Source organism: Cetorhinus maximus, unplaced genomic scaffold, assembly GCF_964194155.1.
Source record: "Cetorhinus maximus unplaced genomic scaffold, sCetMax3.hap1.1 HAP1_SCAFFOLD_1002, whole genome shotgun sequence".
In the NCBI taxonomy this organism is placed as follows: domain Eukaryota; kingdom Metazoa; phylum Chordata; class Chondrichthyes; order Lamniformes; family Cetorhinidae; genus Cetorhinus; species Cetorhinus maximus.
This window is the reverse complement of record NW_027596944.1, coordinates 66,202-85,197: the sequence shown is the minus strand read 5'-3', so window position 1 is coordinate 85,197 and position 18,996 is coordinate 66,202. Positions and strand designations below refer to the sequence as shown.

Genomic DNA, 18,996 nt, shown 5'->3' with positions numbered 1-18,996 from the left:
AGTAGAATTGTACTTGAACACAATCTGTATCCTCATAGCCCAGTATATCCCCACTGTACCATTACCATCAACCTTGGTTCAATGAAGATTGCCAAACAGCATAAGCAACAAGTGATAGACAGAGTTAAGTGATTCCACAACCAAAAGATAATTTCTAAGCACTGCAGTCCTGCCACATCAAGCCGTGAATGGTGGTAGACAATTAAACAACTCACTGGAGGAGGAGGCTCCATGAATATCCCCATTCTTAATGATGGGAGAGCCCAGCACATCAGTGCAAAAGATAAGGTTGAAGCATTCGCAAAAATCTTCAGCCAGAGGTGCCGAGTGGATGATCCATCTCGGCCTCCTCCAGAGGTCCCCAGCACAGACGACAGTCTTCAACCAGTTCAATTCACTTCATGTGATATCAAGGAACGGCTGAAGGCATTGGATACTGCAAAGGCTATGGGCCCTGGCAATATTCCAGCAATAGTGCTGAAGGCTTGTGCTCCAGAACTTGCCACACCCCTAGCCAAGCTGTTCCAGTATAGCTACAACACTGGCATCTACAAGTAATGTGGAAACTTGCATAGGTATGTCTTGTACACAAGAAACAGGACAAATCCCAACCTGACCAATTACTGCCCCATCAATTTACTCTCAATCATCAATGAAGTGATGGAAGGGGTCATCAACAGTGCTGTCAAGCAGCACTTGCTTAGCAATAACCTGCTTACTGATGCTCAGTTTGGGTTCTGCCAGGGCCACTCAGCTCCTGACCTCATTACAGCCTTGGTTCAAACATAGACAAAAGAGCTGAACTCCAGAGGTGAGGTGAGAGTGACTGCCCTTAACATCAAGGCAGCATTTGACCAAGTGTGGCATCAAGGAGATCTAGCAAAACTGGAGTCAATGGGAATCAGTGGGAAAACTCTTCGCTGATTGGAGTCATACCTAGCACAAAGGAAGATGGTTGAGATCGTTGGAGGTCAATCATCTCAGTTCCTGGATATCGCTGCAGGAGTTCCTCAGGGAAGTGTCCTCGGCCCAACCATCTTCAGCTCCTTCGTCAATGACCTTCCTTCCTTCATAAGGTCAGAAGTGGGATGTTCGCTGATGATTGCACAATGTTCAGCACCATTCGTGACTCCTCAGATACTTAAGCAGTCCATGTCCAAATGCAGCAAGAGCTGGATAATATCCAAGCTTGGGCTGACAACTGGCAAATAACATTCGTGCCACAGAAGTGCCAGGCAATTACCAACTCCAACAATAGAGAATCTAACCATCATCCCTTGACATTCAATGGCATTACCATCACTGAATCCCCCTTATCAACATCCTGGGGGTTACCATTGACCAGAGACTGAACTGGACTAGCTAAATAAATACTGTGGCTACAAGAGCAGGTCAAAGACTAGGAATTCTGCAGGGAATAACTCAACTCCTACTCCCCAAAGCCTGCCCACCATCTACAAGGCACAAGTCAGGAGTGTGATGGAATGCTCTCCACTTGCCTGGATGAGTGCAGATCCAACAATATTCAAGAAGCTTGACGCCATCCAGGACAAAGCAGCCCACTTGATTGGCACCCCATCAACCAATATTCCCTTCCTCCACCACCGACGCACAGTGGCAGCAGTGTGTACCACCTACAAGATGCGCGGCAGAAACTCACCAAGACTCCTTAGGCAGCACCTTCCAAACCTCCAACCACGACCACCTAGAAGGACAAGGGCAGCAGGTAGATGGGAACACCACCACCTGGATGTTCCCCTCCAAGCCACTCACCATCCTGACTTGGAAATATATCGCCGTTCCTTCACTGTCACTGGATCAAAATCCTGGAACTCCCTTCCTAACAGCACTGTGGGTGTACCTACACCACATGACTGCAGCGGTTCAAGAAGGCAGCTCACCATCATCTGCTCAAGGGCAATTAAGGATGGGAAGTAAATGCTGGCCTAGCCATTGATGCCCACATCCCGTGAAAGAATAAAATAAAAATGCCCATATCCAGTGAATGAATAAAACAAGTGATGGTGGCCCATGCGCCTGCTGCCCTTGTACTTCTGGATGATGGAGGTTTTGAGCTTGGGACATGCTGTCAAAGAACATGTAATATGTAAACAGAGTGCACACTGGAGAATGATGGAACATCTACTGTTCAAAGAGACTTTAATAATCAGGCACAAGTTAGAATATCATTCTCATCTGTGTAGCAAATGGTATATTCCACAAGACTCTTCTCTTGATGTTGGAGCATTGTGTTTAGAATTGTATTCAGGATAAAGACCACAAACTATAGGTTAAGCAAGGTTTTATTTAACATCATGGTTGTCTTAACTGTACTCACCACAAACATTTCATTTTAATTGCACTTCCAAACCTTAGTTTGTTTAAGTATTTGCTTCTCGAGTGTCCCATTAATATTAAACCACAAACATAGCTGGAAAATAGTGACCAGTCACCAAGAAACATCAATGGGCACAAAGACACTCAAAATCTTCAGTTAATTTCACAGGAATTACATTTATTACTTAAGCGACTGCAATATTGAAGATACATTAAATCTCAGAACATTCAGGAGGCATCTGCCCTTGTGGTTTGCTACTAACTGTAGAAAAATAGAAGAACGTTACAATCATTGAATGGCAACAGCACAGAAAGGGGCTATTCGACCTGTCATGTCCATGCTGGCTCTCCATAAGAGCTACTCAGCTAGTCCCACCCCCTTGTTTCTCCCCTTTAGCCTTGCATTTTTTCTCTTTTCAGATAATTACCCAATTCCCTCTTGAAAGCCGTGATTGAATCTGCTTCCTCCACACTCTCAAGTGAGGACGTTCCAGATCCCAACCACTCGCTGCGCAATTAGAAAGAGGTGGAGGCCATTTGGTCCCTCCTGCCTTGCTCATGGCTGATCTGCACCTCATCTCCATTCACCCACCTTTCAATATCCCTTCGTACCCTTACTCAACGTAAATTTACTGACGTCAATCTGGAAAGCTCCAGTTGTTCCCTCTGTGTGCGCGGCCTAGTAGGAGAGAGAGTTTTTGAAACAAAATGAAGTGCAGTAACAAATGCAATGAAGATAATGTGAGAAAGAGGAAAAAATGAAAGCAAGTTCATATTAATCTCCGTAAGTAGGATATGCAGGAATCAATTATATGGATGGTGAGGTGAAGGAGGGGGCAAAAGCTCAAAGTAATAGTAAAATAACGTGGAGTTCAGATTTTTTCAGCACTGAAATACACAAATAGTTATTTAATGTAACATCGTTTCATGAAATTCAATATAGACGAGTGTAAGGTACTTTGTACTGCAAGACACATGGGCATCACAGTGGATGGCATAGGAGGTGAACTGGAAAGGGATTTGGGGATTCAAAAATTCAGTGCTTACAATTACTATGGAGAAGCAACAGCCAGGACAAATGCTTGGTTACACTGCTTGAGTAGCTGGGTGTAAGTCAAGAGGAAGTCAGGCTAAAAAATTGTACATGCCCTAGTCAGACATCTTAAGCTATGGAGGCAATATAGAGAAAACGCAGAGAGATAATTCCCAGCGTCGGAGAGGAGAGATTACAAACATCAGCACAGAGCAGTTGAGCCGGATGACCTGTTTCTGTACAGTACGTTCTATGTAAAGATAGATTGGAGAAACTGGGCCCTTTTGCCTTGAAACAGGGTGAGTGGAAGAAAAAAAACGTATAAAACGAAACAAGGTGTTACCATTTAGATCTTAAGCCCTGGAATGCCCCCCCAAAACCTCTCCGCATTTCTACCTCTCTATCCTCCTTGAATAAGCTCCTTAAAACCTACCTCTTTGGCCAAGCAATGTCCTAAATATCTCCTTATGTGAGTTGGTGTTAAACTTTGGTAATGTTCCTGTGAAGCACTTTGGGATGTTTAACTATATTAAAAGTGCTATATAAATGCAAGTTGTTTTAAATATGGTTAATTGTGTGAGCACAAAAACTAGAACAAGAGACCATGGGCTAAAACTAGTGAAAAGACCATTTGGGACACAAAGGATTTCTTCATGCATAAGAAATCACCACAGGAATGATCTTCTTGGTAGCATTGTCAAAGCGACACTACCACACAAGGAACAGGTGATATCTGGGATAAAAGGGTTAAGTTATGTGGACAGGTTGCATAGACTGATCTTGTATTTCCTTGAATATAGAAGATTAAGGGTGATTTAATTGAGGTGTTTAAAATGATAAAAGGAATTGATAGAGAAACTGCTTCCTCTGGTGGCAGAGTCCAAAACAAGGGGGCATTCTGGTTAAAATTAGGGCTGAGCCATTTCGGGGTGATGTCTGGAAGCACTTCTTCACACCAGCAGTAGTGGAGATCTGGAACTATTTTCCCTCACAAAGCTAGGGTTAACGGAAAATGTCAAGACTGAGATTGACAGGTATTTGTTGGGCAAGAGAATTAAGGGTTACAGAACCAAGGCAGGCGGATGGAGTTACGATACCTATTGAAACAGCTAAGATCTTGAGGGGACTGGATAGAGTGGACACCGGGGAGGCTGTTTCCTGTTGTGGGGGAAACTTTAACTTGGGGACATAGTTTAAGAATGATAAGGTCTCCCTTTGAAAACAGAGGTGAGGAGAAATTCTCTCTCTCTCTCTCTCAGAGGGTCTTTAGCGTGTGGGATTCTCTTCCCCAGAAGGCAGTGGAGGCTAGGTCTTTAAACTTACTCAAGGCTGAGTTACATAGACTTGTTAGACAAGGGGGTCAAGGATTAAGGAAAGTGACCACAACCATATCAGCATGATCTTACTGAATGGTGGAGCAGGCTCAATGGGCCGAAAGGCCTAATCCTGCTCCTAAATCCTATGTTCCTATACAGGTCAGGTTATGACCTCATCATAGTAAACAGGCTCAAGCTGAATCCCCACTTCTGTCCCTACGTTCCTGGTGCCATGGAACAATGTAATGTTTTCTTCATCTTGGATGGGTGTCTTAAGATGGGTTCAAATGGACTCCATCATCTGCATCTAACTTGTGAAATTGAAGTTGCTTTACACTAGTTTGTAACACACTGCATGTACGCACCTACTTTGGCCAGGTCCATCTCTCATGTGCTCTCTTTCTTGTGAGCTTCCCCTGTAAATATATACATGGTATAATGCACCAAAATGGGTGTTCACCTAATTCAGCTGAACAAGTGGCTAAACAAAATTCTAGTTCCATCTGCAGTGTCAATTAATGGAAATTTAGATATTGAAATCAGTTCTTCATTTGCATCATTATCCAGTTCAGGACACAGCAGGCCAATTTGCAAAGGAGAGGACAATAATGATAATGGGTAAGGTCAGGACTTTCACCTTGTGTTAAAGCAGACTGCGATAGTTTGTGATAAAGAAAGCTGTTTGAGGGGGAGGGAATGTTGGACTGTGCAGGCTAAACTGATACATTAGTAATATGCGTGAATAATTTAAATGGAAATATAGGTGAAAGAGGCACAGTTGTTTCACTGAAATTGTCTGGTAAATTGTACTTATTTGTCAAACGCTGTTAACTCACCACATCAAAATGTGCCATTCGTTGCAATGAAACCCCAGGGATGGAAAAAGCATACTGCTAATCTGGACGTTCTCTCTTTCTGATGTCAGAAAACAGTGCCTCACAATTCTTAAATTTTCAGATTGAGTGATACCTGAAGACAGCGCATATGTAAATAATTTGGGACTCGATTCTAATCAGAACTCTGTTACCTGAACCCACTCAATGCAAACAGCACGGGCTATCGTGAGACAACCCGGCTAAGCCAGTGCCAAACCCCCTAGGCTTTAGTTGGTAAGTAGGCCTTTAAAATTACTTCACAGCTTTATCTGAGTGGTTACACTGAAGCAATATATTACATTCAAGCATGAAAGATTGTGGGGTCAGTTGAAATGCACTTAACATAGTCCAGTTGTGCTAACTGTCAGAAATGCAATTAACAAGAGTTATTAAGGCTAGGGGCATCAACTAGTCAGGATTGTGTTTAGACAAAAATCGATTGCACAATCACACTCACTACATCTAAACAAAAGTACATGATTCGAATACAGTGTTTAAAAACATACAGTTCTCAACCAAACAGTACTAAAAGGCAGAATTCTGCTACCCTATCCTAATCTACATTAGTATATTAAGTCCAATGTTTTTCTTAAGATATATGATATAATACTTCACGCAGAATGTGACAGATTTTGTCGGTATAGGCAGGTTAAATTATTGCACACCTCCGAATGCTGTGTGCACGTGACATGGGTTGTTGCAAAAATAAGATAATAAATATATTTAACTTTGGCTTTATGAGAACACATGAGAAAGAATGTGCAAATTTTCTGGTTAAACTGAATGTTACTAATAATATAATGGGAATCCAAAATCCGACGAAGTGCAAACATATTTTCAAGTAAAAAAAAACCCAAACGTCCCCAGGCTAAGTGGTCCGTTCTTGTATTTAATTTGTGCTGGACGCAATGGTGTCCATGGAAGACAAGGTGTCTCTTATGACTATAAATGCTACGTAACATCATGTTTTAAGTCCATCTTAACTTGAGAAAAAAGTGTGGGTGGCAGAGTGGCACAATGGGTCAGAGCACTAAGCTGCAGTGGGAGAGAGTTTAAGTCCCTGATCTCAGTTGTGTCACTGCAGGGAGGCACTAAATGCAGGCCAACGGAGTGGAGTGGAGTGGAGTGGAGGGGGGTGGTTGGGCGCGAGACAATAGGAAAATCAAAGGGATTGTCAACCCTGCCTTCTCTTGCATGCTTTCTTTCAGCTAGTTCATCAAACTGTTGTCGGGCACTGGTCAATCAGTTGCCCAACTGCTTTCTTGGTTTCAGTTAGTTCATAAGCCAGGGAATGGAGAGCGGAAGGGGTGGGGGAGAGAAGTTTGGTCTTGCATTTTAAAAAGAGTAACAAGAAAATATTACTTGCAGTATATGTTTGAGGGAAATGTAAAAGCTTTAAGATTCACTCAGAAAAGAAGTGGCATGCAAATTTGTACCACCCAGCATATTTGTTTTCCAGACATAAATAATACATTCCCTTCATCATGTCCTTTAGGACAAAATGTCATTGTTTCAAACTACTTTGTAGTTTGTATTTTCCTTGCGGATATTTTAGCTTGACCACAGACTGAATTCTAAGTAGATAAGAAAGCATAAATAATTTAAAAACTTCTGTTGCTCCATAAATATACATATGACTTAACAAAAATATACATTCTCAAAATAAGATATTTTGGGATTCAGGCTGTAAAAATAGTCACAAAAATGTACTGAGATTTTAACACTAAATGCCGTCAATTGATTATATTATCAGTAACACTCATCCTGACTATGCACATCCTTCACTAGATGAGATTCCTTTCATCGGGCTACTTCAATAAGACATGAATGTAGAAAAACGTCACTTGTGCGGCGGCAACAAGAGTTCCTCCCACAGCACACAAGCGAGCTGAGACTCAAACCAGGCAGTCAGTCACCGTGGGCAGCTGCGCGACATGAATAATAACACACGCCGAATGCCATTCAAGCGTTCTTGAAGCGATGTCATCGCGAGAAACGGAAGTTGAGCCCGACTTTCCAGTGGGAGCACAGCCAGCAGCCACCAACACCAGCCTGGGCCGTTCGGACTTGCCTGGGTTGGGGGGGGGCAAAGGAAAACACAAAGCAAAGATCAGCGGAAAGGAATAAAAGCGGCGGTTGCTGGAGATCTGAAAGAAAAACAGAAAAGTGCTGGAAAAACTCAGCAGGCCAGGCAGCATTTGTGGAGAGAGAGAGAGAGAGAAACAGAGTTAATGTTTTGAGTCCAAAATGACTCTTCTTCGGAACTGAAGGGAGGCAGAAATGTGATGGGTCTTATGTTGCTGAGAAAGCCAAAGCCTTTTTTCAAATGCATAAAACCATTGCGTTTCTGCCTCTCCTCAGTGGAAAGGATGCACGGAGAGCTGAAAGTCTAGCCTTGAGTTGCCAACCCTCCAGGATTGCCCTGGAGTCTCCAGGATTGCCCTGGAGTCTCCAGGATTGCCCTGGAGTCTCCAGGATTGCCCTGGAGTCTCCAGGATTGCCCTGGAGTCTCCAGGATTGCCCTGGAGTCTCCAGGATTGCCCTGGAGTCTCCAGGATTGCCCTGGAGTCTCCAGGATTGCCCTGGAGTCTCCAGGAATTAAAAATTAATCTCCAGGACACTTCTTCAAGCCATCAAGGAGAAAAATCATAGGGCTGTATTATTTAAATCTTAGAACAGGATAGGACTCTTTTGACCAGAAGAGAAGGTTGAGAGGTGATCTCCTGAGATGTTGTGAAGATCTTTAAAATTATGAAGGAGTTCAATAAGGTTGGATATAGACACGGTGTTTCCACTAGTGTGGAGTAAGCCAAATCTAGGGGCCATTCATACAAGGTCGTCACTAATAAACCTTATGGAGAATTCAGGAGAAGATTCTTTACCCAGAAAGTGGTTAAAATGTGAAGTTTGCTTCCACAAGGATGAGTGAGGTGAATAGCAGAGAAGCATTTCTGGGGAAGATAGAAAAGCAAATGAGGGAGAAAAGATTAGAAGGTGATGCCCATGAGGTTAGCTGAAGAGCGGTGGGAAGAGATGCTCATGTGCAGCATCAATACCAACCATCCAAACGACCTCTTTCTGTGCTGTAAACACTTTGTAAACTGCTATTCGAAAGGCTTGTACTGGATGTCTGCTTTTTAAAAATCATTTCTAAAAGCAACTCTGGTACATGTACAGCCATGAGCTCACGCACCTGTATATCTGTATCCTTCCTTGGCATTGGTCCAAAGTGGCTCAGGATTCGAGTCTTCAATATTTGCTTGAGTGAGCTGAACCACATGTATGCCTGGTCATAAACCAAGTTATGTAGACGAACAAGTTCAGCATAGTCCTCTCCCTCTACCTGTTTTGTCAGAAAGTTCAAGAGATTGCAGAAGATTTAGTGTACACATTGGAGAAATCCCCTGACCAATGATCCAACAAATGGCATGTAACTATGGATGTACTTCCACCACCTCCACCTCTCTCTAATTAATGTCTTGCTCGTATTTTAAGACAATTGGCAAAAGGTCCAGAGGGGAGGTGAGGAGAATTTTTTCCACGCAATGCGATGGTGATGATCTGGAATGTACTTTCTGAAAGGCAGAAATGGTGGAAGCAGATTCAGCAGTAACTGTCAAAAGAGAATTGGATAGAGACTTGAAAAGCAAAGTTTTGCCAGGCTGTGGAGAAGGGCAGGACAGTGGGACTAACTGGATAGCTCTCTTAAAGAGCCAGTATGAGCACAAGGGGCCAAATAGGCTCCTTCGGCACTGTATGATTCGATCAGTTAATATTATCATTCATTCTAAAACTGGTCCTTCACATAGAGGTCTACAGCACAGAAAAAGGCCCTTCAGCCCATTGAGTCTGTGCCGGTCAAACAAGTACCTAACTACTCTAATCCCATTTTCCAGCACTAGGTCTATAGCCTTGTATGCCATGACATCACAAGTGCACATCCAAATACTTCTTAAATGTTATGAGGATTTCTGCCTCTATCACCCTTTCAGGCAGTGAGTTCCAGATTCCCACCACCCTCTGGATGAAAAAATTCTTCCTCACATCTCCTCGAAACCTCCTGCCTCTTACCTTAAATCTATGCCCCCTGATTATTGATCCCTCCACAAAAGGGGAAAAGTTCCTTCCTGTCTACCCTATCTATGCCCCTCAAACTTTTATACACCTCAATCATGTCCCCCCTCAATCTCCTCTGCTCCAGGGAAAATAACCCCAGTCTATCCAATCTCTCCTCATAACTAAAACTCTCCAGCCCAGGCAACATCCTGGTAAATCTCCTCTGCACTCTCTCTAGTGCAATCACATCCTTCCTATAATGTGGATTCCAAAATTGCACACAATACTCTAGCTGTGGCTTAACCAGCGTTTTATACAGTTCCAGCATAACCTCCCTGCTCTTATATTTTATGCCTTGGCTAATAAAGGCAAGTATCCCATATGCCTTCTTAACCACCTTATCTACCTGTCCCGCTACCTTAAGGGACCGGTGGACATGCACACCAAGGTCCCTCTGATCCTCGGTACTTCCCAGGGTCCTACCATTCTTCATGTATTCCCGTGCCTTATTTGTCCTGCCCAAGTACATCACCTCACACTTATCCGGATTAAATTCCATTTGCCACTGATCAGCTCATCTGACCAGCCCGCCTATATCCCCCAGTAATCTAAGGCTATCCTCCTCACCATTTACCACCCCACCAATTTTCGTGTCGTCCTTGAACTTACTGATCAACCCTCCTACATTCAAGTCTAAATCGTTTATATATACCACAAACAGCAAGGGGCCCAACACTGATCCTGTGGAACCCCACTGGACACAGGCATCCAGTACAAAAACACCCCTTCCTGCCACTCGGCCAATTCTGGATCCAATTTGCCAAATTGCCTTGGATCCCATGGGCTCTTATCTTTGTTATCAGTCATTTACTCCATTAACAACAGTTGCACAATTGTCAAAGTATAATGATGGGTTAGAGTTCACACATGGTATCTTGATAAAGCATCACCTTTTTATCTTCAAGGTATTCAATATCTGCTGTACTGTAGCCATCCTTTTCACTGTGTCGTAACACCTTAAACCTTCTCCTGCCGATGGTGTCTACGACTGAACGACCATCTGAAAACAACTCGACACTTCTGACCTCCAGCATACAGCCATAATCAGCAAAGCTACAGAGGATAAAGTGAACACAGTTATAATATATCTCTACCAACTACAAAGAGTTCTAAGTGGCTTTATAGTAGCTCAACAGGTAGTACTTTCCCATCTGAGTCAGGACTCTGTGCACCCAATTCTCACTCCAGAGACTTCAGCATATGGTCCAGGCTGACAAGTCCAGTGCAGTGCTGAGGGTATGCTGCACCTTTGGAGGAGCTGTCTTTCAGATGAGATATTAGACCGAGGCCACATCTCTCTTCTCCTGTGTTTGATCTCATGGCACTATTTCGAAGAGCAGATGATCTGGTCATCGTCTAAGTGCTATTTGTGGGAGTTTGCTGTACTTCAATCGGTCATCACGCTTCCTACTTTACAACATATACAACACTTCAAAAGTACTTCATCAGCTGTAAAGCGCTTTGGAATGTGCTGAAGCGGCCAACAACACAATATGAATGCAAGATCTGTCTTTCAATAATCTATACATTGAACATGCAGAAAAGAGGTTCCAAATTTAAAAAAATGCACGGCTAGTTTTTATGTATTCGTTCTTAAGATGCATGTAAGCCTAGCCAGCTAATACTTATTGTACACCCTTGTTGTTCTCAAGGGCCGAGCACATAATGTGGGACTGGAGTCAAACATTCCTGTTCCTGAAGGACACTGATGAACCAGTTGGATTTTTATGACAATTCATTCGCTTTTATTTTCAGGTGCTAGCCTAGAAATTGTTACTGAATTCCATTTCAGCAATTTGGCATGGTAGGATTTGAACTCATAACCTCTGTTGCTGAACAAGCAATGGAAGTACTTGGCTACCATGCCCATTGCATTATGTTAACTTAAGAGGACTTTAAGAGAGACTTGCAAAGTTTTCACATTGGCTCAATATGTCAAACAGCCAAGGAATGTCAACTGTGAATTTCCACTTCAGAGCTATACATATCTAATGGGAGAGATAGCAGCACAAAACAAACTGCAGAGTCACTTCCAATATTCCTGAACTGGAAACATTATATGTGTGGCCAATTATATCCAAGTCATAAACAGAGTTAATCAGCAAGGAGATTAAATTCCTTCCCTTAATTACTTTTGCAGAAAAGTCAACATGAATGTAGAACAGGACTTCCTGACGTACTGACAGATTTACATAGATTATACAGCACAGAAATAGTCCATTCGGCCCACGTGGTCTATGCGAGTGTTTATATTTCACACAAGCCTCCTCTCACCCCTTTTTATTTAACCCTGTCGGCCTAACTTTCTCTTCCTTTCTCCTTAATATATGTTTACCTAATTTCCCCATAAATGATTCCATGCTCTTCACCTCAACTATTCCCTGTGGTAGTGAGTTCCACATTTTTACCACTCTTTGGGTAAAGAAGGTTCTCCTGAATTCCCTATTGGATTTATCTTACATTTATGGCATCTACATTTGGACACCCCCGCAAGTCGGAAATCTTTCATAATCTTAAAAGGACTCCATTAGATTGCCTCTCAGTATTCCCTTTTCTAGAGAATAAAGCCACAAACCACATCACTACTTTCAGTTCATTATGCTCTGTACCCTGAGATCTCATTGCTCCTTTGCCCCATTTAGACTCTTATTCTCCACGGGGTACATGGCTTCTTTATTCTTCCTATTAAAATGCATTTATATCCGCATTGAAATTCATTTTCAAATTTTGTACCCACTCTGCAAGTTTATTAATGTCTTCTTGTATTTGTTGTCGTCTTCCTCAGTATTAACTATAGCCCCCAACAGGGTACCTTTCTCACTCAAGTAATCAACAGGAGCAATTACACCTCATTCCCCACAAGTTATTTAGACATTTATCTTGAAGAGAAAAATAGTTGAAACCAGAAGCACATTACATCCTATTCTAAAAGGACCAGCTCTGAAACATAGGAAAATCAAAACAGGAGAAGGGCATTCAGCCCCTTGAGCCTGACTCTGTCTGCTCAGTTCATATTTTTCCAAGTGCTCAGTCACTCTGTCCCTAATAATAGATTCCAGTAACTTTCCCAGAACAGATGTCAGGCTAAAGGTCTATAGTTTCCTGGCTTCTCTTTCTCACCCCTCTTAAATAATGGAGAGGCATTGACATTTTCCTCATCCACGCAGACAATATTTAAATGAAGATAATTTTAGAATATCAAGACTAGAGCACCTGTAATTTCCTCATCTACTGTTTTTAGTAACCCTGTGTTGCAAACCATCAAGGCCTGAATCTGAATCTGAATCAACAATCTTCAGGCTCATTCGTTCCTCCATTACCACTTCTTTAAGTCAATTAAGCTCTTTCCCTTGATTTAGTTTGAGTTTTCCCCCATACCTCTGGTACTTTAAAATACTCATTCAAGGCTGATCGTAACAAGAAATAATAAAACAGAAGCTGTTGCAAATAACACAGCAAATCAGTTGGTAACCCTCTAGAAGACAGCCAGGTATATGCCCTTGGGTACAGTAACATGATAACAATGGCCTTTTCTCTCTACCGGGGCTAACCAACCTGCCTTGTATTGCTGCTTTGGTTCCAGATTTAAAACGCTTTTTTAAGTCATTTTAATAAGGTTGGTTTTGTGAACTTGTTCACAAGCAACATGAGGAATTTCGGCAAGAGTACGTGAGGAGAAAATGTTTCTGTGGGCAGATGGATCAGTAATGAGACAACACAAATTTGAGGAAAAGTAGCAGAGGATAGATGAGAATCTTTTTTTATTTCTTTCTTTAAATGCAGCACATTATGTTTATTTAGAATCCACTGTCCATAAGGACACTGGAAGCATGTTCAATATGAATTTTCAAAAGAGGATTGGATAAATACTTGAAGAGTAACAAAAATAGGAAATGACAGAGTGGTGGGTCTAACTAGATAGCTCTTTCAGGGAGCTGACATAGGCACAATGGGCAGAATGAACTTCTTCTGTGCTATATACTATCGAGATAAATTCTAGTTTTCAAGTCCTTCCGTGGCCTCACTCTTCCTTATCTTTGTGATCTCCTCCAACCCTACACCCCTCTGAGATCTCTGTGCTCTGCCAATTCTAACGTCTTGCCAATTTCCCTGATTTTAATCACTTCACCATTGGCGGCAATGGTTTCAGCTCCCTCAAGCCTAAGCTCTGAAATTCCATCCCTAAACCTCTCTAATTCTTAGTTCCCATTTATTATGTTCTTTAAACCTTACCTTTGACCAAACTTTTTGTTATCTGCCTTAGTATCTTATACAAACATTTGCATTAGGAACAGCAGTAGGCCATTTGGCCCCTCGAGTCTGCTTAGCCATTCAATACGATCATGGCTGATCTGATTGTGGCCTCAACTCCACATTCCTCCTACCCCTTATGTGGCTTGCTGTCACATTTTGGTTGATAACAATCCTGTGGAATACCTTGGAGAATTTTACTATGTTAAAAGGACTATATAAATGAAAATTGTTGTTGCCACTCACCCTTTAACCGGATCACTTAAGCACATTCCAAACTGCTTGTTGCCAGTCTCCATGCATCTCCGGATCATTAAGCGATAACGAGGTTCAAAGATGTGCAGTGGGCATGGTACAGTGGGGTACGCCATAGTGCAGATGAATATTGGCACAGCTTTGTTGAGACTGGAGAAAAACAAATATGTTCTAGAATTAATGACTTAATAGAAAAGTACATCACACGTTTATATTGGTTACATTTTAGCACAAATAAAAATATATAGATTGCTCAGCTCAACATAAAAATATCTTTGCTCCTTGTATTAAAGAATCCAACCATGTCATTTCACAATAATATCGATCCTATTAAATAATTTTCCAAATGGAATTAATCTGATCCATTCTTACATCATTGAGACCCCCATTCTAACTATATGATGTTGTACTTACACTGAGTTTGTGACATTAATAGTTTACCTCACCATCTTTTCCGTACATCACGCAACCCCAATTTGCACTTTAGATGGGGGCCTTACCACTTCAATCCGGGAGGTACTTTGAGTGCCGAGCACTTGGGTCCAGTGAAAGTGGCAGTAGGCTGATTGTTGTGGTTACCTAGGCAATAGGGCTTTGCACCCAATTCTTAGGCCCTTACTGCAACATTAGCATCAATTTTATGAAGTGAAATCGCAAACCCCAACCCCGTCCAACACATGTGTAGTATCAACTGTGGCTCAGTGGATAACAACCTCACATCAGAGTCAGAAGGCTGTGCATTCAAGCCCCACTCCAGAGACTTGAGTGCAGAAATCTAGGCTGACTTGTGCGGTACTGAAGGGGTGCTGCACTCTCAGTGGTGCCGTTTTTCAGATGAAACGATTGTCTGCCCTCTCAGGTGGACATAAAAGATCATGTGGCACTATTTAAAAGAAGAATGGGGAGACATTGTCCCTAGTATCCAGGCCAATATTTGTTCCTTAATCAACATCACCAAAAATAGATCATCTTATCCCTATCACATTTTTGTTTATGAGAGCATGCAGTCTGCAAATGGCTGCCACATTTCCTACACTACAACATGGAATACACCCAGAAGTACTAATTGGTTGTAATGTGCTTTGGGACATCCTGAAGGCACTATGTCAATGTAAGTCTTTCTTTAGCATGGGTAGAAAGTCAAACAGCTTTGCATCAAAGCAGTATCAACGCACTGTTAAATACAGCCCTTAGTAAACTTGCCGTTTGAACTATGTATATAAATTCATCTTTTTGAACATTTGGTTACTCCACCCAGTAGCCCTGGTTGTACCATTGGCAAGCAGTGAATAAAAGTATCCAGAAAAGGTATACATAAATAGACTGGTGAAAGCAAATGCACAATAACATCAAGAATAATTCTTTAATAACTTGATTTCTAAACAAATACTGATGGAGAGAGTTCTTTAAATAGAAATTGATATTAATTCTCTTGCCATTAGTAATGGAATTCCAAAATGGCATAACTTTCCAATGACCTACTTTGACAATTCTGCCATCTCCTCGTCATTCACTCTTTTTCTTTCAGCAAGTTCTTCCGGCAAGTAATGCACGATTAGTTCTTCTATTAGAACAGTTCTGTTGTACTTTCTCAGTGCCTGATACTGCAGAAAGGACGAACAAGTGTGTCAGCATTTCTATTTACGATGAGAAGCCATTACATTGTATACAATTGATGTTAATCCACAGATAGAACCATAGTAGCAGTGAGATTTATCACATACAGCACCCCATTCGGAATGCAACTGTTCCCTGTGGTAGTTTTTATGAAGTATTAACAGCACTAAGATAGGCCATTCAGCCCAACAAGTCTATACCGGTGTTTATATTCCACCCAAGCCTCCTCCCACCCCTCTTAATCCAACTCCATCAACATAGCCTTCTATTCCTTTATTGCTCCTTAATGTGTTTACCTGGTTTCCTTTCAAAGGCATCTATACTATTTGCCTTAGCTATTCCTTGTGGAAGCAAGTTCCACATTCTAACCAATCCCTGGGTGAAAAAGGTTTCTCCTGAATTCCCGAATGGATGTATTAGTGACTACGTTATATTTATGGCCTTGAGTTCTGGCTTTCACGCAAGTGGAAATGTCTTTTTTACATCTACCCTATCAAACTCTTTCGTGATCTTAAAGACCTCTATCAGATCACCCCTCCTTTCTAGTGAAAAGAGACCCCAGGCTGTTCAACTTTTCCTGATAATTAGAATCCCTCAGTTCTCGCATCTTTCTAGTAAATTGTTTTAAGATAGTTTTGACCATAAGCTATGTAAAGACGACTACAACATACAACAGAATGAGCACTGATCACTGTGGTTGGTCTGATACATGACATGGGCTTACCTCAGGCAGGACTTCTTTACAAAGAGGGCATTTTGGACTGTGATCCATGCATCGTTCAATACATTTAAGACAAAAAGTGTGTCCGCAGGGTGTGGTGATGGGTTCGTAGTACAGCCTTAAAGAAAACAAACACAAAAAAAAAGCAGACCACAACATCTTGCAACAGAGGTAAATGGTAGAAATCATGGTGTCATTGCCACAAATTCAAAACCTTTTTTTATTCTAAACAAGGTGAGCATTGTCATTGCTCAGAGAATGGAAAATTCTCATTTCCGTCACCCAGCGGCAGCATCGAGCATTCCCAGGTGAGACGAAGCACAGTTAGATTTGGACCAAAGCTCCCTGCTAATCTGCTGCAAGATCAGGAGAAAACTCTTTGCTGCACCATTGAATTTTGTACCATTGCCTACAGCAGAGATCCTGTGGTGTCTGTGTGTGTGCCAATTAATGCAAAACCAGTTTTCAACCCCTGCCTGATAGACATTGTTCAAACCCACTCTATATAGGTCCCTTGCAGCCAGCAACAGAGATGTTCATCCCTATAACCTTGGCTAGATCTGAGCTCAAGTTTCAGAAATGAGAATTCACTGTCTAACCCACTGCATCACACAGTTTTGCTTGTTAAACACCAAATGCTATTTTAAAAGAACCATAAGCCACTTATATAACGTCTATATTTTACTCAATGATGTTTTACAACAATAAGCTCTTATGCAATGCACCTGAATTATTGGTTTTGATCCATACACTGCCTAACTCTACAATTCAGATTTGCTGCTGTTTAACCTTGAGCCAATATAGATGGCGCAATGGCAACTAAGTATGATGCATGTGCTATCTCAGGAGTTTTAAATGATTATATAGATATGTATATGTTCCTGCAGAGGCAGAACCATATTTTGACTTCTAATTGTAAACTCTATTTATTAGTGTACAAAGGGGATCAACGAGGTTTTGTGGTGGAATGGATAACATTCCTGCCTCTGAGCCAGAAGCTTTGGGTTCAAGACCCACCCCAGGACTTGATGGCCTAGGAAGGGGCATTCATAATATGTCCAAACAGGTTGAATATCAACCTGCAAATCCTTCCAACACATGTCAATAGCAGGCAGTAAAAATGGGAGAAACTCCTGGGTCAATGTGATAGAAAGAATATTGGAGTTTCTACCATCTCTATCCATAGCTCCAGACTACAACATGCATGTGTGTGTTGCCACAGTAACTTGGGCTCCCTGAATAAAGTGTAACACATCACCACCACAAAGAGGTCAATGTAAGACTAAAATTAGAAAGTGATTATTCTTCCACTAACAGACAATTGATAGTATTGTTATGACTGATGCAGTTGGTGAAGCGGAGTTATTTAAAAATCCCAGAGGGAAACGTTAAACAATTGTCATAACCTATAATTTTAAATGCTATGTTTGAAATGCGACTCTGAATTCAGGAATCAGACCACCAGTTCTCGAGGCTTTCCATTAAACTAAGTGAAACATTTTATTAATTTACACAGGTAAATATATGGCTTCAAATTACTACGATCATAACTTTTAACAAATTCCCAAACTAATCTCCATTAAGGCAACAGCAACCCATAAATTTAACCAGACACCAGGCAAAGCATTTTCACCTTATGAATTCAAAATGAGGTTCTTTTCACTTTGGTTCCTGTGGAGCCAGTTGGAGGCTTACAGCTGCCTTTTGATCTCACATTGCCTCTGCTTTGCACACCCGAAAACTGCTAAAGTTATACCTGCCACTGCCCATTGAATGTTAATTCTCATTGTATCAATAACCTCTGAACTAAACCTAACAATAAAACCCCTTTCATAATACCAATTTTATTAGTGAAATAAACATATTGCTTTGTATCTGCTAGATAGGTGTCAGTTTTCACCCCATTTCTTGAAGGCTTTATTCAAAGAATGCAAATGCACTCCACCTCTTTGTTTACATCTCAAAACTAGTACATGTCAAAACACCCAGACTAGCTGGCTTTAATCCAATTAAGACACACCCTCAGTCTAAACCTCTATTTTAAAAGAAACATATTTTCCAATAATATTATATATGTTAATAGCTTCATGACAGTATTAATATCACGGTGGTCAGAAACTTATGATTCTCAATTAACTTCTTTCTGTATAGTACTTCACTGTATTACAACAGTGACTAAAGCCCCACCTGTCAGTTGAGCGGTGATGATAGGATTAAATGAGTTCGGTTCTGAACTAGGCAGGCCACTACAGGCCACCTGTATCCTTTTCTGTGACAAGTCACTCTTGATGTTGCCTATGCAGTGCTTCTTTGGCATACCTCAGCTTCTTATTCCAGCCCCCTCTCACATGCAGGGCAGTATTCTAAGTGCTTCCATTCTTCAAACCTACCCAAACCATGGCAGTCATTGTTCTTGGATCTTCTGTAGAAGTGGTTACTTTTGACCAAGCCATACTAGTGTTATATCATTCTTTA

General features: G+C 41.5%; 1 protein-coding gene across 1 annotated transcript in view; it reads right to left on the bottom strand.

Annotated features, from left to right (window-relative positions):
- Nucleotides 1-2,285: 2,285 nt before the first annotated feature.
- The window catches only part of LOC144675551 (LON peptidase N-terminal domain and RING finger protein 3-like), a 39,871-nt gene continuing 23,160 nt past the window's right edge, over nucleotides 2,286-18,996 (bottom strand). Inside the window, exons 7-12 of the mRNA XM_078536226.1 lie at nucleotides 16,525-16,639; nucleotides 15,666-15,787; nucleotides 14,175-14,333; nucleotides 10,568-10,730; nucleotides 8,755-8,904; nucleotides 2,286-7,632 (exon numbers count right to left, since the gene is read on the bottom strand). Coding sequence (XP_078392352.1) covers nucleotides 7,474-7,632; nucleotides 8,755-8,904; nucleotides 10,568-10,730; nucleotides 14,175-14,333; nucleotides 15,666-15,787; nucleotides 16,525-16,639 — 868 coding nt within the window. The 3' untranslated portion in view covers nucleotides 2,286-7,473. The remainder of the gene's footprint in view (nucleotides 7,633-8,754; nucleotides 8,905-10,567; nucleotides 10,731-14,174; nucleotides 14,334-15,665; nucleotides 15,788-16,524; nucleotides 16,640-18,996) is intronic.